This window comes from Arachis hypogaea, chromosome 16, assembly GCF_003086295.3.
Source record: "Arachis hypogaea cultivar Tifrunner chromosome 16, arahy.Tifrunner.gnm2.J5K5, whole genome shotgun sequence".
Classification (NCBI taxonomy): Eukaryota; Viridiplantae; Streptophyta; class Magnoliopsida; order Fabales; family Fabaceae; genus Arachis; species Arachis hypogaea.
Window position 1 is genome coordinate 130,762,706 of NC_092051.1, and position 22,625 is coordinate 130,785,330.

General features: G+C 36.0%; 3 protein-coding genes across 5 annotated transcripts; 1 reads left to right on the forward strand and 2 right to left on the reverse strand.

The window, feature by feature from the left end:
- Positions 1 to 919: 919 nt before the first annotated feature.
- On the reverse strand, positions 920 to 1,381 carry LOC112757559 (uncharacterized). The gene has a single exon (XM_025806115.1). The coding sequence runs from the start codon at positions 1,379 to 1,381 to the stop codon at positions 920 to 922; it is 462 nt and encodes a 153-aa protein (XP_025661900.1).
- Positions 1,382 to 6,338: 4,957 nt separating this feature from the next.
- Positions 6,339 to 8,753, reverse strand: LOC112757560 (protein FAR1-RELATED SEQUENCE 5-like). The gene is made up of 5 exons (XM_025806116.1): positions 8,731 to 8,753; positions 8,320 to 8,578; positions 7,385 to 7,444; positions 6,547 to 7,283; positions 6,339 to 6,456 (listed from the first exon to the last, which is right to left on the reverse strand). Exons 1-5 carry the CDS (start codon positions 8,751 to 8,753, stop codon positions 6,339 to 6,341), a joined length of 1,197 nt encoding a protein of 398 aa, XP_025661901.1.
- Positions 8,754 to 10,291: 1,538 nt separating this feature from the next.
- LOC112755030 (uncharacterized) lies at positions 10,292 to 13,529 on the forward strand. Of its 3 annotated transcripts, none has more exons than XM_025802906.3 (2): positions 10,292 to 11,169; positions 12,574 to 13,529. In XM_025802906.3, exon 1 carries the CDS (start codon positions 10,527 to 10,529, stop codon positions 11,157 to 11,159), a length of 633 nt encoding a protein of 210 aa, XP_025658691.1. In that variant the 5' UTR covers positions 10,292 to 10,526; the 3' UTR covers positions 11,160 to 11,169; positions 12,574 to 13,529. The 3 variants fall into 3 exon arrangements, with proteins under 3 accessions (XP_025658691.1, XP_025658690.1, XP_025658692.1); XM_025802905.3 differs by having other exon boundaries at positions 10,299 to 11,169; positions 13,271 to 13,529; XM_025802907.3 differs by lacking the exon at positions 12,574 to 13,529 and adding an exon at positions 11,315 to 11,468 and having other exon boundaries at positions 10,308 to 11,169.
- The last annotated feature ends 9,096 nt before the right edge of the window (positions 13,530 to 22,625 follow it).

Here is a 22,625-nt window from a genome sequence, read left to right on the forward strand (position 1 = left end):
ACCGGGAGGAAAATTACGCCATCTGGCTTGATGAAGTTATCACCTAGGCCTACCACGCCGTGCTGGTGACCTCTGAGGTCAGCGTCTCGTAGGCCCAGGACGTCAAAGACATTGCGAAATATGATATTGGAATCAGCTCCTGTGTCCACCAAGATCCGCTTTACTAGGCTGGTGCCCACCCTGGCTGTGATCACCATCGGCAGACTCTCCGCAACCTCATCGAACCATTGATCCTCGGGGCCGAAAGATATCGAGGGCAACTTGCGAGAGGTCGGTGCGGGGCCAGAAGACATAGCTAGAACCTTGGCGTCCTTCTTACTAGCCGATTTCGACCTGGGAGGGACATCCCTTCCAATCACCATATTCACCACGGTGAGGGCATGCTCCGCGTCCTCCTCGGGTTCCCGTCTCTGCTTTACGGCGCGGCTTTGTCCTCGGTTGACCGGTCCCTCCTCCTAGGTTCCCTTATTAGGTGGGCGAACTCGACCAGCTTTCCTTCTCAGATGTCCTGCTCCAGGGCGTCCTTCAGGTCGAAGCAGTCTTGGGTCTTGTGGCCATATCCCTTCTGATAATCACAATAGAGGTTCTTGTTTCCTTCCGTCCTGTCCCTGAGTTGTCGGGGCTTCGACAAGATGCCCTTGTCGGTAATTCGCTGATAAACCTCGACGATTGGAGCCGCTACGAGGGTGTAGTTGGTGAACTTCCCAACACGGGGAAAGGGTTTGAAAGTCTTGACTGTTCCTCCGTCTCTGGAGTGTTCCTTGGACCTCTCACCGCCACCAAACGGGCGGGTACTAGGGTGTGCGGGCTGCCGTTTATTGGCTGCCACGACTTGACTTACCTCTTCATCATTAATGTATTCCCTGGCTACGTTCTGAATTTTCTGCATTGTCCAGATGGGCTTGGTGGTGAGGTATTTTCAGAAATCCTCATTTAACAAGCCGTTTGTCAAGCATAAGCTGGCCACCGAATCGGTTAAGCCGTCTATCTCAAGGCACTCATCGTTGAACCTGTCCAGGTATTTTCTGGTCGGCTCGCCGTTTTGCTGCGTCACCCCTAGCAGGTTAATCGGGTGTTTTGCTTTGGCGATGCACGTGGTGAACTGGGTCAAGAAAGAACGACTGATGTCGGCAAACGTGGTTATGGAGCCCTGGGAGAGGACATTAAACCAACGAATCGCCGGACCAGCTAAGGTTACTGGGAAATCCCGGCATCTCACTTCGTCGCCTACCCTTTCCAGGTTCATCATGGCCTCGAAGGCCGTTAGATGCTCTTGGGGATCATGGGTACCGTCGTACCTCATACCTGTCAGCTTGTCAAAGTGCTTTGGTAGCCGTACTCCAAGGATCGAGTGGTGGAAAGGGGTTACCCCCATGACCATCGGTTGCCTTTCCCTGCCATGTTCTCTGTTAGGTCGGCCTCTTTTCGTCCTTTCTCGGCGGTTCACTTATGGTGGTCGGTTTCTTCTTCTTTGTCCTCTGTCGCTTTCCCAGTATTCTTCTTCGGTGTCTCTCATTGGTGATCTGTTGTAGACCAGCGGGTCTCGTCTTCTCCTTGGAACTTCTCTGCTCTCCTGGCTTTCTGATTTTGTTCGGGGGCTCGAGGTGCGCCTGGAGCGACTCCTCCGAAGGCTTCTTTCTCCCCTTTGAGTGGATCGGGAAGGCTCCTGGCTAGGAGTGGGCTAACGACTTTCACGATTGGCTACTTCTCGCTCCAAGTTCTGCACCCTGTGGCACAGCTCTTGTATTATCCTGACGCTGTCGCTGCCTGTCCCTCCAAAGGGTCGTCCCTCTGTGTGACGCGGGAGAGATCTGCTACCTTCGCGAACGGGGGCTTCGGTGGCTACCCCACTGCCTCGAGGGTCTATCTCCTCCCCGCGGGTCCCGGCCCCGCCGTCGGCCATGCCAGAAACAAAAAAAAAATCCATGTTGGGGAGATGTCCCCACAGATGGCGCCAATGTTCGGTAAGTCGGGTTACCGGACGGTTCGGGTCGTCGGTTGAGTGTGATGATGGGTCTCTGCCTCGGGCCTGGACTCTGGGAACGGTTTGCGCTTGCTGCCGACCTGCCGAGCTCTTAATGAGCTGAGGGGGGTGTCTCTTGCAATGACACTCCGACGCCCAAGTCAGTAGAATGTATAGGTGATGCGAGAAGATCAAGTAGGGTGATGTACCTGTGAAAGGGGTAGGACCCTCCCCTTATATACCTTGTCAGTGGGTGGGCCCCGCGAGGGGAGGCCTCCTTCCAGGAAGTTTCGCTTCCCCCAATTGTCAAGCAGCTGTCAGTCAGGACGCGTGTCCGGGTTCTGGGTTTGGGCGGATCGCAAGCGCCGACCCTGCTGTGTAGGCCGGTCAGTTGCGGGTCAGGCGGTAACCCTGCTCAGCTGGGCTGGGCCGTAACACCTTTCAACCTAATTTTTTGGGCTGCTTTTCAACCAACTTTTTGAGTGTCTTCTAAAATTCTTCGCATCATTTTTTCTTTTCAAACCTTTGACATGTAAGGGCCAAAGGTTTGTACATAGAATTGGAGAAGAAAAATTAGCATTGTTGATTTTTAATTCCAAATATAATTTACAGATATCATCAATTTTTTTACTTAACTCCACAGCTTTTTCCATAAAGATACGTGCTTTTTCACAATTAGAGACTCGTGTGACTGTTCTTATTGACTTAGGACAGGTTTGCTTAAACAACTATGATGGACATCAGTGACTTAGAGAATGAGAGATTGAATATAGGCCTCTTTTAAATTTGCTTGAGTTATCTTAAAACTGGATAGAACTTTTGAATTCGGTAGAGTTGTCTCGGGAGAAAAGTAGGAGATACTTTTATTTTGTCTCGTGACGAAGGAGGAGCTAAAATAAAATTGCGTGCAAAGTACATAGCTATGTGGTTAAGCTGGATAGAGTAGGTAGGAGATAATTTTGTTTTGTCTTCTAAAGAATAAAACCAGAAATAGAGAAGAGAAAGAGAAGTGACACAGTCATATATTCTGGTTCAGTACTCAGTGCAATGTAACTTACATCTAGTCTCCATCACAACAATGATAGAATTTCACTATCTTTGAACAAGATTACATTCACCAATTTTCCTAGGATTCAACCTAATACTATCTGGGACAACCCAGCTTCTAAGCCATATTTGACTAGGAACTCACCCTATCTTTCAACTACAAAGTGTTCACCCAACTTGTAAGAAAATTTCCTCAGGATCATGAAAATAAAATAGAAATACACACAAAGAATTTTTGAATTAAACATTGAATTTTTTGTAAGTATAACTCTCTCTGCCTTTTTTCTTTCAATGCATTTTTCTTACATTCTTCACCATAATGCCTTTTTCCATTGAAACAAAGAAAGGTTAGACTGAGAAAACAGAATATTCAATTGAGAACTATGAAGGAGAAGAAGGTAATAGCTCTGTAAGTTATGAAAACCCAAATTTGTGCTCTTACTCCTTGAATCAATCTCTAGCCATTTACCCCTTTAATAGAGGAGTAAAGCTTTCAAAGCTTGAACCTTGACTTGCACATGTTTGACTTCTTCTTCCCCAATATCAGTAACAGCAGCAACGTCACAAAAGAGAGATAGAGTAGTAGAAACAGTGATTTAACAGTACATGAATCCATACCTTCCATCTTCTCTATCATTCTTTTTCTTATTGATTCTTGAATTCGAGCCTTTTATTTTTTGCTTTGGCTCCAAGTAACTTTCTTGTCTATTGATTTCTTGCAAAGCTCCATAACCTCCAATTCCTTGAGCTTTCTGATTCGGTGTATGCAGAGCTCCATATTCCTTTCATATTGTGATTTGTGTTCAGCCACTTATTCCTTGGAGTGTTTGGGCCTAAAGCTTGTTGTTGAGCCAATTTGATTTATTTTGATTTTCTGTACACTTAAGCCAATTAATCACACATATAATTGAGTTTTATTCCAATAATAATATTTGGTCATCATCAATTAATTTATTGTTTAGCTTTAAACTCAACACATTGTGTGCTAATAAGACAAGTATCTTCTTCAATGATTCTTCCATGTATATTTTTTACTAATCCACTCATTGCTCTTCTTGTCCACTTTTTCAAAATATACTGATCAGTCAGTAATTTAATATCTTTAACATCTAAAATCTTAATTGCATGACAACACAAAATGCCGAAAATCTCAAACTTTCTACAATTACATAAAATTGAACTCAATGAAGGATCAAATGTGACTTTAAACTCTTTATTCTCATAAACAAAGTCTCTTTCATTTACTTCTCTTATGCAAGCGGTAGAATATTCGTCATACTTCTCGTGGAAAAGATTAAACAATGATAAGGTATATACTTCTGAAACCTGCTACAATAATAGTGAACTTACCATCTTTAATCTAGGTAACTTTTGTCTTGAATGAAATTCACTTTATAGTTTTATTGTATCTCTTAAGATCATAGTCATCTAATAATTTATCCCATGCTTCTTTGAAATTAGTTTCATCTACATATTTATACATACATGCTTTAAAGTCTTGCAAAAAATAAAAATCATTCTTCATCAAATTACCAAGATGTTTTATGCCATTTTGCATTAAATACCAAGAACATAGAGCATGATATGTTTCAGGCATTACCTTAGACAAACCATTAGCCATTGCAGGAGCTTGATCTATGAAAATAGTTTGAGGTTTGTTTTTGTGTGTCTTCAAAAACTTTCTAAACAACCATTCAATTGAATATGAACTCTCATCATAAAGAAGTACAGCTCCAAATATTACTACCTTTCTAAAGTGATTAAATCCTACAAACACACCCAAAGGCCTACAAGCATTATTATCAAGAGTAACCACATCACCAAAGTATTCATAATCCATGATCATTTTTGTATTAGCCCAAAAATTATTTGTTATTTGTTCTTCCAGATCTAACTGAATAGTATGACTAAATGATGGATTTTTTAGAGATTCTTGTTGAAAATATGCTAACAAGATGCCTACCTCTCCGTATGCCATCCTTCTCATTCTTTTGGTACAAAAGTAATTTTTTTGGTCTAAACGTGTATAACCAAGATTTTCTCTGCCACCAACTTGTCTACTCCTCAATTCAAATGAAGCCCTGCCAATTCAATTTCTCGAGCTTGAATTTAAGATATTTTTCACTGACATGCTAACATGTGAGTTGTCTGTAGAAGATGCAACGAATGATTATGCTCACTGATAAAATTATGAATTTTATACTTTTCAATGTTTTTAATATATTTGACTTCTAATTTTATCAAACAATTAGTCCTTGTTTCAAGTTTAGGAATGACGGTCAAAGAATCTCTTTTGTCTGATTTACGAATACCTTCTTTGGCACAGACGAATCTAAGATTTAGAATTTTTTCACATGCATTTTTGTTAGAATGTTGTTTGTGGACACCAAATCTTATCCTCCCACCATAATCAATCTAAAATTCCCATGCCTCTTCTACAGTACTAAATGTTTTGTCCAATCTAGGTAGCTAATCAAATTCTACCTCTATGTTTTGGACATTCAAAAAAATAGTAGAATTATTGTACGGACAACGTTAGGTAACCAATGACTTATCTGACCAACATGAACAAGGGGCTTTGAAAGTGGCCCATTTCAATTAAAATACACTATACCTTAATTTTTTTCCAAATCCCAATTTTAACCATCCTAATTTTTAATCAGCAACCCCCTTTTTGACCTAGCATTCAAACCGTCTCTCCTACCCCCAAAATTGAGCGTGCATTCCCTAAGGAGAGTATTCACCACCATCGCTCCCTCTTCGACTTGAACAACTGACCGAACTTAAGGCCTTCTCGCAGCCAGGTTGTATCCGTCCCTCCTCTACGCTGATGCCGTCAATCTTTGCACCTCCCTCGTGTAGCCATGGAGCCACCGTCGTCCTGTGGGAGACGCTCATCCCCGCCCGCGTGACCCGCACCGGTGCTGTCGCGCATCGCCTCCGCGCCGTCCGGGTCCCTCGTCGCCGCAACGGTCGCCCGCGATGACAAGAGCAGTACAACATCTAAGCAATGACAATACATTATTTGACTTAAAAGACACGAACCTGATAGCCATTTATTGTAATGTAGGTCAAACTCGTCAATGAATTCAGCCCAACCATCCTCGAAAGCCTTAACTGACGGAGAGTTCCATATAATGTGCTTCAGCTCGGCATTCAACTCGTTGAACCAAGCATAACCACCGAGCTTATATGATATCTTTTTCGTTATATGCCATATGCACCAACGGTGGCGTGTATTGGGTAGGACCTTCCTAATTGCACCAAATATGGACCTGCACTGGTTTGTGATGATACCATGCGGTGCAGTTCCCATGCACTTCAGCCATTACGTGAACACCCACTCGAAATTAGGGATCTCCTCACTGCCTAGCAAAGCACAACCTAACAAAGTAGACTTACTATGGTGGTGCACACCGACGAAAGAGGCGAACGGCAAACCATGCCTAAAGTAAAAACAACCACATTTATCAACATCCAACTAATACAAATCAATGCCACAACAAGTAAACAACGTCAAAATAAATATATTTTGCCGGTTCGTACTGTATGTGGTATCAAATGACACCACGTCTCCATAGTATTCATAAGAAGCCTTGCACCGTGCATCCACCCAAACTGCACTTCTAAATTTGTAATCGTCGTCCACATTTACTACGTAGAAGAGGTTCGGATTCATCTCCTTCATTTGCACGAAGTAATCCAGCATCTCCTTGACATCAGCATTGACATTAGTGGTTCGGAGTCTTGATGAGATGTAGTTCCTGACATCCTTCTCGGAGAAGCCCAGGTTCGATGGCCCACCAACCTCGTTAGCCAATGCTAGAAATGTCTTGTTGGGTCGAATGTCCACCTCGTCATTAACCTCAATAATGCATTTCGCATGCATGGTCAACGCTCTATTCTCGTGGTAATGCACCGCCTTTTTAGTTGAACATGGGTACGAGTGCCTCAACTCAACCTTCAGCAAGACCCAATCCTGCTTCTCCCTGTCAAACTTTGCATATACTCTTGCTCTGCACCCCACAATTGCAATCGTGTTCTTCCGTGTGGGTGTTTTGACACGAGATCCACGGAAACCCTCCCGATTACAATGAATAGATTGGTTAATCGATTCCTTAGTCATCCTGTCATAATTTGTATTCCTTATCTTGCTTATGAAACCGACTTTCTTTGCATAGGTTGGATAAAAATCCTGGGCTAGCTTCAAATGCTTAAACCGCATCCCAACTCTTGGTATTACATCTTCGGCAAGGCAACTGTGATCCAGTAACTGCGAATCAGTTCAATACAAACATCATTCGATGAACATGAGGATTAATGGTCGATTCAAAACATGAGGTAAAAAAAACAGCAATATACTAGTGTCCAAACCTCATCAACAAGATCCATGTCATCACTTCCAAACTCATTAATGTCCGTACATTCTATTGCCTACAATCAAACATACACAACCAAACAAAAACAAACAAACTAATTAGATACGGTATTATTAAACAAGTGCCATCTAAAAATATTTTATTCACACTTTTTCAAAGCATATCATTAAAATTTTGTTATTATACAAGACTTAACAGAAATCATAACAATGAGAAGTATACTCATACAAAATTCTCACCAAACTAGTTAGGCTTATATTAATTAATTAATTATTTATATAGCATGCATGGGTCCGCCACCTATGAAACACACCTACACAACCTAAACCAATTTTTCTTCTGTGCTTTGAAAAGTCAAAAAGCTCATTATTAGCTGCTGTACCATTTTCCTTTTCCTTATATATGTATTCAGATTTTGTTTGTGCATGCATGGCATGGAAGCATAAGAATGAGGATTCAAAACAATCTAATAGCAACCATGATCAATGTTTAGAATTTAACAATAAATCTATAATAAACCAAGTTCATTATAACATATTAAAAAGGTAATCTAATACTTTATAGGATCAAGCAAATAAATGGCTCATCTTCAACTTCTTTAGAAAGTGATCTATGATTTATCACCCTTAAACTAATTCCTATATGGGAGAATCAGAACACCATAAAAATTTTTTTGGAATGAATACCATCAACTTTTATGAATGTTGGGCTTAGATTAACTATCTCATTTATATGAAAATAAACATACGTCCCACACCACCAACATACGTTGCTTGTTAAACTTTTCACCTTCAACGTCACAAGAATTGAGAAGATTGTCACTTGAATGGATGGTATTTCCGTTGGTAAAGGAAGCTGGGGAATGAGAAACCGGTCCAACAAAATTAAACTCCATTGAAGGGGCTATAAGAGGTCACGTAATCTTAAAACGGTAGTCACAACTCTCCCCTGTATTTTGGTCGAATCAGCCGGAGATGATGCGGTGGTGACGGTGATCACGGTGGGCTTCGATGGACTACACGGTTCTACTGAATCGGCAGTGGGAAGAAAAAACAAATTCAGAAGATGGCTGGCTGCTCGGCGGATGGGGTAGAGGGCGGCGGCGTCGGCTGCGGAGGCGTGGCGTCGGATGCGGAGGCACGTCAATGGCTTGGGTTCGTTGGGGGAGTGTGTAGCGAGAGAAGAGAGACTAGTTGGAGAGTCAATGTGAAAATTCTTATTTTTTTTAATTTTAAATTTGATTATTATTATATTTTAATTATTAATGCCACTAATTAAATTTAGTATTAATTTACTCTTTTAATCTTATTGTTCACATTGTTCAACAACTTTGTTGATTACCTAGACTTTTCTTTATTGTACATCTTAAAATAGAAACAAGAATAATAAAAAAATAAAAAAATACTTTTCTTTGTAAAATTATAACAAAAAACTAATTTAAAGATTCAATTATAAAAATATGAGCATTAAAAAAAAATACTTATAGAACACAATTTATTAGTATTACTTTTTAATTGAAAAACTTATATATAACTTTAAAAAAATTAAATGTCAAATTGAATGGGTTATCAAATTATTAGAAAGGAAGAAATGAGTAAGGGAGTTAGATAAAAGAAAGTGGGAATAAAAACACAAAACTTTAATTTAGAAGGAAAAAATAGCGTTTAGGGTTGGCAATGAGTAGGGTAGAGTATGGTTTAGACTCTACCCTAATCTTACCCGAGTTGAAAATTTTTTTAAAACTCTACTTTATCCTACTCTATCCTACCCATGGGTTGAGAATCTCTCAACCCTAACCCTACCCGCACCCTAAAGTTCTAAACCCTACCCTACCCGACTCTATCCGCAGAAACAAAAAAAAAAAGTAAATAAATATAAAATTCAACCATTCCAAATTTTATACTTATTAATAAAATAGAAAATAAAAAACTAAGTTCAAATTAAAATTAAAAACAATAAAATCTTAAAGAAATCCAACATAAAATTGCAAATAATATGATTATCAACTAACTTATTGATGATTATTTCAAATTTTTATAAGAAGAAGATTGTGAGTACAAGACTCACTTTCTTCACTATATACATAACTTTTATATATATATTATATAATATATTAAGGGTGCGAGTAGGATAGGATAGGGTATACCCTAAACCCGTATCCTACCCTACCCACAGATAAATTTGCACCCTATCCTATCCTACCTGTAGCAGGTAGGGTAGACAACCCTACTTAAATGAGTTGGTTCGAATTGGATACCCGCGAGTAGAGTATATATTGTGAGTCCTAAAAGCGTTATTCTCAAACTGTATTTGTAATGATTTTTTATTAGCATCACAAGACATCATTAAAAAAAATCAATGACTTGAAGAGAAGAATATAAGAAAAGTTTAATTTTTTAAAATAGATGGTTAAAAAAATCCAAAAAGATAATAAAAGTAGAAGAAACTAAGTGCTTGTTTGGGCGCCATTATTTTGATAAAAAAAGATCTTTTTTTATTTTTAGCGTGTTTGGCAAATTTTTAGTAGTAAAAGTAAAAGCATTAGAAAAATAAAAAAAAAGATCTTTTTTGAGAATGTATAATTTACATATTTTTTTAAAGATCTTTTTCTCTTCAAAAAAAAGATATTTTTCATCTAATAAATAAACAAAAAAGTACTTTTATATCGTTATATTCAAACATAATTGATAAATAAAAAAATCTTTTTGCACGAGATACCCAAACATAAAATTACTTTTACTTTTCCATAAGATCTTTTAAAAAAAGATAACTCAAAAAAAGATATTTTCTTAGAAACTTACCCAAACAAACTCTAAAATGTGACAAGAATATAAAAAATATAAAATATAAGATTATAATGATAATTATAATTATAATTATAATTTAGACGGTTGATTTTATTAAGGATTGTGGTTAAACATTAAACCGTGTCAATTTTTTTTTTCTCCCGGTGAGGATCCGTTCCCCTGTATCCATATCTCTCGTAGAGACGTGAACAGAACACGAACCAAACGGATTAAGCACCGTGGTAACTATTACTTGATTGCGTGTAAAACAGTATCTAAAGTAGAAACCGAGTGGTGCTTCTGCTGCTTGGTATTCTCCCCCGAAAACCCTAACTTAATCCCCTTTCTGTCATGGCCAAACTCAACGACCCGCAAGAACCCGCCACATTCCCCTCAAAGCGCAAGCCCGATGATCCAATTCCCCAAGAACCCCTAATCAAAACCCCAAAGCTCTCAACTTTCGACTGCAACAACAACTCAATCAATCACCTCACCGATTCCGAACCTCTCGCCGAGAAGGAGAAATCAGAAACCGATGTCGTTCTAGATAAAGAAGCTGGGAACGGCGACACTAAGCTTCCAAATGACGTTGTCAACAATGATAAGGAACACGTGGTAGAAGAAGAGGAGTATGATGACGACGACGACGAAGACGATGAGGATGATAATGTGGAGGCTGAGGTGGACCGGAAGGGAAAGGGGGTTTTGCGTGACGACAAGGGCAAAGGGAAATTGATAGTAGAAGAAGAAGATGATGATGACGACGACGATGATGATGACAGTGATGATGATTCGGACGTAGACGGCATTTCCGGTGATGACAGTGATTTTTCCGATGATCCGCTTGCGGAGGTTGATTTGAATAACATTCTTCCGTCAAGGACTCGGCGGCGGACGTTTCAACCTGGATTGCACATTCCCAGTAAACCCGTTGATTTTGCCGCTGCTGCTGATGATGACGATGATGACGACAGCGACGCATGAAGCTTGGCAGGTTAGTGAGATTTTCAGGTTCAAATTCCGTTTTTGTTTCTAAATTCCTTTTTAGTTGTTTGAGTTGGGATATTACTAAAATTTTTAAGAAGAAAGTCCGAATTTTCCCCCCTTTTTGTTTTGATCTATTTGTGCTTGTTCACTAGGTGGTCTTTTGCCAATTGAAGTGTCAATTGAGAGAGGGAGTGTTAATGGAAACTATGGCCAGTGAGGCTTTTTTAAGGGTTATGTGTCTGTTTGACTACTCGCCAATTTCGTATGAACAACTGATTTTGCCTAATTCCTTGAGAGAGAGAGAGATGGCTCGGTGTCTTGGAATAGATGATCCTTGATGTTTGAGTTTTTGTTGTTATTGTTGTTGAAGAACCTGAGGTGCCATTTAGTTGTGGTGTGCTTGAATGAAATTTCATGCCATAAAGTTCTAATTTTGTTCATCAATCTTGCAAAAACTTACTTTTCACTGGGCTTTTTGCCGGTTTCTACTTGTATTGTTGAAAATGAGTCTAAATGTCTCTTAACAATTTTTGTGCTCATTGGTGTAAGATTTTACTTATTGAAGCACCAATTATATACTTTGAAAACAGTTCTTGTGGGTACTGATTAAGTGAAACTGCAAGGCTAGTTCTTCCGTGGTCAAATTTTTGTTAACATGATTCTTGTCGATTCAAGTTCACTGTATGAAGCATTTTATATCTGAAATTGAACATATTGCTGATTACATCATGTGCTTGGAAAAACTGATTAGTGGATGATCTGCCATTGGAGGCTTAAATTCATATGAGAAATATTGACTTAATCATTTATTTCTTTTCCATACTTTTAATTTTTACAAATACAAGCTTTTTGTTTTATAGTAATACTCATGAATATGATTGAACTATTGAAGACAGATTAGTTTAAATTTTCATATAACTTGTATAATGAGCAAAAAGTTTTGGTATTGAATAGATATTTGAAGGATGAAGCACTTAGATCCTTATTGGCTGTGTTGTGAAATCAACCAAAGTTTCTTTTAGTGTATAAGGAAGAAGACTTATTTTGTCTTGAGTTTTTCTTAAATAAAATGTACAAAAAGTGCTTTTAAGTGATTTTGAAATCATAGTTAATAGAAGCATTAAATCATTGCTTCTCTGGTTTAGAAGTAAAATAGTGTATAGCCTGTTGCCTTTTATTGTGTGCTTTTATTTTTGAGGGTTTTGAGTTGGGATTATAAATATTAATACTCCCATAAACGGGAGTTTGTTCCCCCACCTTGAACGAATGATCACAAAGTCACATTGGACTACCTGATAATTCTTGAAAAAAAATAATTTTCACAGCAAGGCTAATGTATCAATGCATATATTTCATGCCTCTGCCGATGTGTGATTGGTTATATATATGTGATCTTTTATGTTTTTATCAGATCCATCATTTTGTCGCAGCTGAGGAGTGCAGACTAGACCTTTCAACAACGGGTTACATTTGCCTTGTTTCTCCGTAGGCTGAGAATGTAGCTATATACTGATTCCGTGGAAAATACATGTTTTGTAGATTTAGGATTGTGAGGTTTGCATTGTTGCTTAAGCAACTGTCTGACTCTGTGCTTGTTTGATTGTTCTAATTACTATAATGACAAGAAACTTTCATGATTTGGCTAGTGAATAGCAAGTAATACTTTATTCATCATTCTCACATCGCATTTCATGTGGTTGTCTGCTTGTTTGGTTGTTCTAATTGCTTCTAACTAAGTGACTATACACAACCTTGTTCACTAGGATTGTTTAATTGTGAATTTATGAATAGCAGTTAGTTAATTCGTCTATCTCATATTGTTTTATATAATATCTATAGCTCTTGTGTCTCTGGCCTATGATGGATTTTGGTGAAAAGTTGAATGATGTTAATTCGTTAGGGTTTGCCTGTGTTGGAACCTGAAAGGGATGCTACTTTAATATTTTAACTACAGCTACTATCCCACCATATTTGACTGTTCTGCTGCAAAATGATTTTCTTTTTTTCTTTTTTTCCTTTTTTTATCCTTTTTTTCACATTAAGTACTTATTTTTATTTTTATTTTTCTCTCTTTTGGTTTTGGACATCTCTATTCATGTAATCGCTAGAATCCTGTCCATTCGACAAAGGTATGCAAAGAAGAAGATTTGCCCAAGTTTGTGGAACTTTGTTGATTTTGACAATGCGTTGGCATGGCTTCTGCACCAGGGTATGTTTTATTTTTGAGATGGAGTGGGGCTAAACCCCTAAAAAATCATTGGTTTTATGTTCAGTATATAACAAAATGTTAGCATTTTGCAAGACCTGACACATTTTCAATGCCATTTTACCTCTAATATATAAAACATCAAAAGTTAGTAGCGTTAACGAATTTGTTCTAGCAATTAGTTAGCAGTTCAAGGGTTAGGGTTTAAACAATCTCACTGCTTTCTATTTCCAAAATGAAATTGTGTACTTGATTAAGGTTGATTTTTTCATAACTGTAGGTTGATGTTTTTTGTTTGATTTTATCTGTTATATTTTTTCTCGAATTAGATATTTGATTCCCAATATTTGGATTTTTGTTGAGATCATCAATCTAGGTTCTAATGAAATTTAATAATGACCTCGGGTGGACAAAACTTACAGCAGTATTTGGTGAATTTCTAGCTTAGGAGCATTCAAATCAAACGATCCTTAATATAGTTGACCATACACGGCATTGTATTTCTAGCTGGGAATTAGAATGCATGTATAGAAGTGTTTGCAAACGCCCAAATTGCCTTCAAATAGGAAGCTGGAATGAAATTGTTACAATTTCTACAGCAATAATCCCTTTTAACTTGTTATTTGAAAAAATAGAGCACTACTTTGGTGTGAAACCAAAAGGTGTGTCAAAGTGACAAATTGGATTCAGTTATCGATAACGAAAAATGGTTGGTTGTAATAATAGTAGATTAATAGTTAAATACCATATATATAGTAGTAGAATGAGTCTCAGCAAGTTTTACCTTAGGGTTGGTGGGTTCGAAACCTAGGGAGTTTTCTGGGGTTTTAAGCTTCTCTGAATCCCAATTTATTCTTTGTGAGATAACCATAAAAAAATAGATGAAATTATAAATTTCTTGGCTAGTAAATCAAGATGAGATTCAAATAAATCCTCTACGTAACTGTCCAGATAAAAAGCCAGTTGAGAGTTGATATTGCAAGTATTCGTCATGGATTAGTATCATAAGAGTTAACTAAAAACTTGGTATATGAAAATTTTAGACGCTAACAAATAAAATTCTGGAAGATGTTATTGACAATTTAAAAAAAAGATGATTAATTTTGACAAAAATGATAAATCGTCAATTGAGTAAATAGAAGTTGACATTAAATATTGATGTGACAATTAGTAATTATTATAATAATTACAAAAGTTATTTATACTTTTAATTTTTTTAATATAAAAACATTCCAAATTTTTTTTAAAGAAAAAACCTTGATTCCTTTCTCTAAAACTCTCTTCATCATCATCCACCAATATTTTTTTCTTTTTTTTTTTCCAATCTCCTCACATCTCCAGTCTCCTGTGCTAAGTGTCTTTTTCTCCTTCACTTACAACCTTCAAATCAAATATGTCCATCCTCCTCATTTCCCTTTGTCGCCGTTGCCAACACCTTCCTCTTCTAACCAACTCTTTAACCATCGCCTTCCATCTTCGATCCCGTCCACGCCATCTTTTTCGACGTCAACACTAGCTGTTGTCGAATTCTCTGTCTCTCAACCGGTTGAATTTGAATTTGTTGTTGTAAGTGAAAGAGGAGGAGGTAGATGGTTAAGGGGATTGGGGGTGTGAGGAGATTGGAGATGAAGAGATTGGTAGATGATGATGAAGAGATGAGAATTTTAGAAAGAGTTAAATACTAAATCTATATCCGAAAGATTCTGCCACTAACAAAATGGTACATGACTTTTATTATTGACAAAATAGTCCTTAAAAGATTTTAAAATTTGACAAGCGTGTCTCCGAATTCGCCGGAGCAAATCTCCGGCAAGCACAATGTTGATGTGGCCACCGTATTTTGGTGACCTGGCAAACCACCCTCAAAGCCCCCTCCCCAATACACACTCCCCCTTCCCTCCCTCCCCATCGCAGTCCCCCCCCCCTCCCCCTTCCCCAACACACACTCCCCCTTCCTCTCCCTCCCCATTGCAACCCTCCGCCACCACAACTTCCACAAGTACCTAAAACCTAGTGCCCTGGTCTGAATCCGCGATTTGCGCATCATCAGCGCCAGATCTCACTGGATCGGCTCCTTCTTCCAGATCCCTCTCTGTCACACTTCTCCTCTTTCCTCTCGTTGCATACGCCGTAGGACGCGGTCGCCGCTCAGCCTCAGGCCAACGTTGTCGCTTCCGCTAACGGTTTTTCGTTCTTCGTTGCCAGGATCTATGGACCTCACTGTCTAATTGAAAACATTGCTTCGTTTATGATTTTCGTTGCCAGACCTTGTTGTGGCTACGATGGTGGTGACGGTGGTCCTTGATTGTTGAGGTTGTTATTGATGTTGAAGTTGTTGTTGCTGCGAGTGGTGGTGTTGAGGGAGGGAGGGGGAGTGTGCGTTAGGGAAGGGGTTGTGATGGGGCGGGGGCTACGATGGGGGAAAAGTGTGTGTTGGGGATGGGGGCTGTGACGGGGAGGGAGTGTGTGTTGAGGAGGGGGATTTGGGGGGTGGTTTGCCAGGTCACCAAAATACGATGGCCACGTCAATATTGTGCTTGCCAAAGATTTGCTCTGGCGAGCTCGGGGATACGCATGTCAACTTTTAAATTCTTTTAGGGACTATTTTGCCAGTAACAAAAGTCAGGTACCATTTTGTCGGTGCCAAAATCTTTTGGGTACTGATTTTGTATCTACATCTTTTAGAAAAAGGAAATTATGATTTAAAAAAAAATAAAATTGGAATGCTTTTAAAATTATAAAAATTAGAAACATTAGTAACTTTTGTAATTATAATAATTGTTAATTGTCACGTCAGTATTTAACGTTAACATTAACTTCTATTAACTCAATTGACGACTGGTCATTTTCGTTAAAATTAATTATCTTTTAGGGATTTTTTAAGTTATAATAATGCATTTTCAATTTTTTTAAGCTATGATGAATTATATCTATATATATAGAATAAATTGCATGCTAAAAAAATTATATATTATTCGTACATATCTACCTTATTTTCGTGTCATAATGATGTTCATAGTTTTTTTTCCTTTTTGTGGAACTTAAGAAGAGTGGTTTCTAAAAACTCCTTGTTTTTTTTGCACTAGGATATTCACCCGACGAATTCTTTGGATATTACAGAAGTATAAAATGGGCGACTTTTCTTAATGAACAAATTTCATTATCATCCCTGGGTTTTTAGGTTCCGTTTTAACTACCAAAAAAAAAAAATTAATTACCATTCTCTAAAAAAAATTAAACGGAAGAAAGATAGTTAAGACTTAAGAGACACAGACTTTTATCTGTGTTAACTTCTAATGTGACTCCTTTATTTTTAATGATACAATTTTGAGTATGTGTATTTTTTTGTGTTTTTTTTTTTGGAGTGGAGGAAACAAGTACAACATAAGAGCAAGTCTACTATTTTTATTGAGTAATGATTGGAAGTTTCAATTCCTTTTTGGAATTATCTCTGATATTTAAATGAATAAAATTTAGATATCTATGTTATTTTTTAAAAACATTAAAATAATAAAAAAATAAAATTTATTTATTAAAAACTTAAAAGAATAATTAGAATAAATTAAGTCTTTCAGTCATTTTTAATTATTTTTTAAGAAGATAAAACAAACATGTCACTCAGCACAATTTAGAAAGGTTTATGGACTAGCTGATGATGGGCTATGTAGCAAGTTGCAACCTCATTTTGTTGGTTTTTGGTTTTCTTATTAAACGTCACACCATGCTTTAATAATTCTAGATCGAGACATTTTGGAAGGATAACAATACGTTAAAAGCCCCAACAAATTTTGCAACATTGATTCGTACATATTAATATCAGTATACAATATATTTGAACAATAATTGAAACAACCCCCCCCCCCTCCCCTCCAAAAATGAACAACCATAAGTAACTTTTTTGAACTTTTAACTTATGAAAAGTAATACTATTAAGGTTTGGTATATTTTTCAAAATCAAATTGCAGTTTTCTAAAAAGTTATTTAAAACTTATAAAAAAATAAATTTTTTTTTATCAAATAAACACTTTTAAAACTAAAAATTCAAATACAAAATAATTTATTTATAAATTATTTTTAATATAATTATTTATTAATTAATCTATTTTTTCAAAAGTAAATTAAATTATTTATCGAAACTCAGTGTAAGACCACAAGGAACAATTTCACGCTTAGTTCATTTAAACTGCCGATCACACTGACACTTATCTGATTGCAGTATAGGTTCTTCACAAGAATTTTGTTCTTATAATTTTGGAAAAATTTTAAGTATATCGGAAAATACCGATGTTTCAGTTGTTTTAACCGTTGATTTCAATTAATATATATTATATATATTTTTTATAATTCAAATCAATGGTTAAAACAACTAAACACCGGTATTTTCGATACACTTAAAACTCTTCCTATCATTTTTATAATTATAAGGTGCCCTTTTCCATAAAGGGTCTAAAGTTGCTTGCCACTAAACACTTATATTCTACACTTTGTCTTGTGCCTACACAAATTTGGTTTAATATGTGACCCATTTCCTCTCGAAATTGGATTTTCATGGTCTGTTTTTTATTTTTGTTAGTACTTGGCAGGCACCAGATTTACTCTTCTCATTTTGGTCGCGTAATTTGTTCTGTAAACAGTGTCTGGTGCAGTTGAATGGCTCTTTGAGGTTGGCCTACCCTACCCTTGTTACTTAAAGGGGGTTAATGGTTAAAGCAAAGTTTTTAACCCTCAAAAGCCCATTTGATATAGGCCTTTGTGTGGACCCAAAGTATCTTTCTATCTGTTTGATATTCGATGTTTGACCATGAGATTGTGAAACATCGTACAGTCAAAAATTCAAATGGGAAATTCTTAAGCTCCGCTAGGTTACAAAGCACTGAAAAACAAATGGGAGACATGTCCTTAGGCTTTTCCAAAAAGAATTGTTCTACTGTTCCTGTACTCGTCTTCTTCTTTCTTTTTTTCAACCGTCAAAAACTCAAAATGGTACAAAAAACTTTTCCTTATTTACTAAAATAACGCCAAAAATTATGACCAATAATTTTTTAAAAAATTTGAAAATATTACAAAAAAAGATAAATTCTATAAATTACAAATGATTTTGTTTTGACAAAACGTTTAAGCATATTATCCACATTTTTGTGAAAATATTTGAATAATTATTTAGGAGATGCATGCTAAAAATCAAAACAAAATTCTATCTCTAAATCTCTCTATTATTGTTTTTAAAAAATTTTGATAATTCACAAAAAAAATCACAAAAACTTCACTTGAGATGAAATCATTAAAATTTAAAGATAAAAAAATTTATTTTTTTACTTATATTTATAAAAAATCGTATCAAAACTTAATTTCTAAATTTAAAAAATATTTAATATCTAATTTAGATCTCCAAAACTTATTTACTCTTCGTATCTTTTAGAAATACTTTGGTTAGCAGTACAAAATTTTGGTTCTATTTTAATAATTTATCCTTTTTCTTCCCTAATACATTGAGTTAATACATGTCTCTTAATTATTGAATATGATGCGACATCTACACTAATTCAATTTAACATTTTAAAAAGGTATAGTATACCAAAAAATAGGTACATATAATATTACCCTCTTAAAATTGAAGGGCTATTTAGAGATGAATTTATTCAGTTCATATATTAAACTAGATATCTCCATTCATCTCCTTAAGAAAGAAATTAAGAGATAGTAATATATTCTACGAGAGAAAACTATTATTAAAATTGACATTCTCATAATTAAAATGAATAAGAGACTGAATTTTAAGTTTTTTATTTTTTATTTTTTTTTCAAGCATGTTGAAATTCCTCAATGCTGAAATGAAAAGCGAAGCCAAAGATATCTCCAATGGTGGGTTTGGCTTTTGCGACAACTTTTCATTCTCTGTTTTTTATTTATTTTTATTTTTAATTTTTTTTTCTACAAAAATGGTTAAGTGGGTGACATCACTAGACCATTTGTGTGGTCCTCTGTACTCCCTCATCCTATCCATTCATTTCCCATCATAACCTTGCTTTACCTTTCAATGGTGTGAAAGATTTGAATTTTCTAAATTTTGAATTTTATTTTAGAAAATAAAGTATAATTTTTTATTATTTATTTTATAAATAAGACTAAAAAAATATAAAAAAATATTTAAAAGTAAGATATCACACTTTATTCTTTAAAATAAAAATTTAAAATTTAAATGATCCAAATTTATGTGTAAAAGAGTGCAGTGAAATAGTAAATAGAGATTAAAAGAGTGGAATGAAGTTTAAAAGAATAGCGCATCATTCTATCCTAAATGTGGCTCAATTTTTTGGAAATGGGGGGCATGTGTGTGCTTTGATCCGATATGGTTTAGGGGTGAAACAGACATATTTGTGGGACAGTTTTTTGTCAGTGTGGGCAGAAGGAAATCGGACCCTGCGTTTTCTTTGAATTTTAAATTTTTAGTAACAAATCGAAGGGTCCGATTTGTTTGGGTGAGAGATGAAAATTCGTATGCATGAAATCGGACCCAATGATATCACAAGGAAGAATTTTGCATGCAACTCGGAGGGTCCGAGTTCCACTCCAAGCAGATACAAACGCAAAGAAATCGGACCGTGGGTTTTGCTTCCACTCCAAGCAGATACAAACGCAAAGAAATCGGACCGTGGGTTTTGCTTGCTGTCCTCGAAGGGTCCGAGTTCCTACTACCCTGAACCCACATTTTTGTTAGATACCTCCCACCCCCATATCATTCTCATACACCAGCATGGGTCCAATATCAATATTAAAAAGCACCTAAATGTACTCCAAATTGAGAGCAACAAAAAATATGAATCTTTTTAAATAAAATATATGAAATCTATTATACCATTAACCTTTTTTTTGTTGACTTATATCATTAATCATTTCATTTCATTATTATATTATTAATCCAAACAATGAAAGTTTATTCTAATCTTCTAGGCTCCATATCATTTTGTTTACAAGGTTAAAAAATTATATTTGATTGAATATAATAAAATAATATATTTATATATTAGTGTGAGGTTCCTTATGCACCCGACAAGCAGAATTAAACTGGAATAGAGATTGGCGGAGGTGCAAAGAATTGTTCGAATAGCACAGCGGAAAAAAATATTCCACCAAGTGTAGTTAATGAGATCCACGTTAGTTTGGACGAGAGTGGTAAACATCATGTTGGCATATGTCTGATGAAGGGTGATGCAGTGCAAAATTCAGATTTAGAGGATGAAAATACAGTGGTGCAGAAAATTGGATTGGATGATGAAGGGGTTGTAAGGAACTTAGAAGATTCGGAGGACTCAGAGCAGGATGCAGACGGTGAAACTAATCAAGATGAACATGGAGGAAGTTGGGATAAAGATATGGCTGAAAATAGGACTGCTTGGGATCTGGCTGTCGAATCAGGAGTTGTTTTATATGACAAGGATGAGGACATTATGGCTATTCTCCTAGTTCAGAATGAAGTATTGGCACAAAAAAGAAGGCAAGCAAAACAGAAAGAGAAAGCAAGAAGATGCCGCCCCATAAACCGAAATAAGGTGTGTAATAGAGTTTTTAAATAATTTTAGTTCGTGGAATATGCGGAGTTTAGGGGGTGTGAAAAGTGGAAAATGGTAAAAAATTTAAGCGTAAAAATAATGTGAATATGTTAGGATTGATAGAGACAGAGAAGGATATGATTTCTAAGTTTGATGTAGTACAATTTTGGGGTAATGATGTGGTGAGTTTGGAATTTGTGGGATCAGATGGTGCTTCCAGAGGTTTATTAATAATGTGGGATATTATGATGTTTAGGTTGAGTAATTGTTACAAAGGGGAGAGATGGTTGTGTATAGAAGGGGAATTGACAAACAATAATTTTTATTTGTGCTAGTTGCTTGGTGTATGGTGCGCATACAAGGGAAGAGAAGCTTGCTGTATGGGAAGAGTTGAGTTTTTTATCAGAAATATGTCAGGTTCCTCTTTGCTACATGGGTGTCTTCAATGAGGTTGTGCAGTTGGAAGAAAGAAAAGGCGCTAGTGTGTTAACAGCATTATCGAACTGGTGGATATAAAGTTGAATGACTGTAAGTTTACGTGGTTCAGGGGGTCAATCGTGCAGTCAAATTAATAAAATATTGGTGAGTTTGGTTTCATTGTTATCATTTGGAGCACTTGGTTGAAAAGAAATAACATAATTTTCAGGAATCAAGAATCAGGTGTTGCAGGAGTAGTCAGCAGGTCGATTAAAAGTTACAAAGAGTAGAGTGGTATTTGATCTTTTGGGTTGTTGATGATTTTTGTCGAAGATGATTAGGAATTAGTTTATTTTATCTGTTTAGTACTTTTCTATTGAGACGTTGATGCTCCACCTTGTTGTGTTGAGCTTTTTATTTCAAAAAAAATATATTTATATATAAAATATTTTTTTATATTTTTTGTTTTTTATCAATTATTTTTTATAGAAAGTAGAGTGATTCTCTTTGTATTCAATTTTAATTTATTCCTTTTATTTCTATTTCAATTTTAATGTATCTTTTTATTCATTTTAATTTCTTATCTTCTTGTTATCTTTTATTTCTTATCATTTGGTATCAGAACTCAGGTATTAAATTAGTCTTTATTAATCTATGTCTGTTCTTCTTATATATATATATAAAAAAAAGAGTCCAGTGTCTCTCACATCCTTCTTTATGTTCTTGTCTTTTTTGTTTGTATCTCATTAATATATTGTCGTTCTTGTTGATTTTATGAATACCTGCCTTGGATCTGGTTACCATTTTATGAGTATTCTTTGATGGAGGATCCATGAGTACAAGGGTATGAGAAGTGGTAGTGTCTTGAGAAGTAGAGAAAGTAGTGTTGGTAAACAGATGGAGTACTTGAAAATTTTGAAGTAGCATCTTTATTTTGTAAATTATTATTTAAAGCATGTGAAAAACTAATACTATTAGGTTTTAGAGACAAAGGTCTAGGAACAAACTCGTTACTCACTGAAGAATTAGTAGTTGTTAAAGGCAGTGAAGTATGAGCAAATAAAGAAGAATATGGAAAGGTATTTTCATCAAACAAAATATTTCTAGAAATATATACCTTATTTGTAGGAGATAAACACTTGTATCCTTTATAATTTTGAGTATAACCTAAAAACACACATTGATGAAGATCTATAACTAAATTTATTGTTGTTATAAGGTCTTAGATTGGAATAGCATGAACTACCAAAAACTTTTAAGTGATTATAATCAGGTTTATAATCAAAGAGA

Bases quoted from the DNA above. Each gene is read 5' to 3' on its own strand.
- LOC112757560 (XM_025806116.1), bottom strand. From the start codon at position 8,753: ATGTACAATAAAGAAAAGTCTAG. The intron at 7,445-8,319 runs GTTTTAAGATTA...GTTTGATTGTAG, and splicing joins AGGGGAGAGTTGTGACTACC to GCAATAGAATGTACGGACAT. The intron at 7,284-7,384 runs GTTTGGACACTA...ACTGATTCGCAG, and splicing joins ACATGGATCTTGTTGATGAG to TTACTGGATCACAGTTGCCT.
- LOC112757559 (XM_025806115.1), bottom strand. From the start codon at position 1,381: ATGGTCATGGGGGTAACCCCTTTCCACCACTCGATCCTTGGAGTACGG.
- LOC112755030 (XM_025802906.3), top strand. From the start codon at position 10,527: ATGGCCAAACTCAACGACCCGCAAGAACCCGCCACATTCCCCTCAAAG.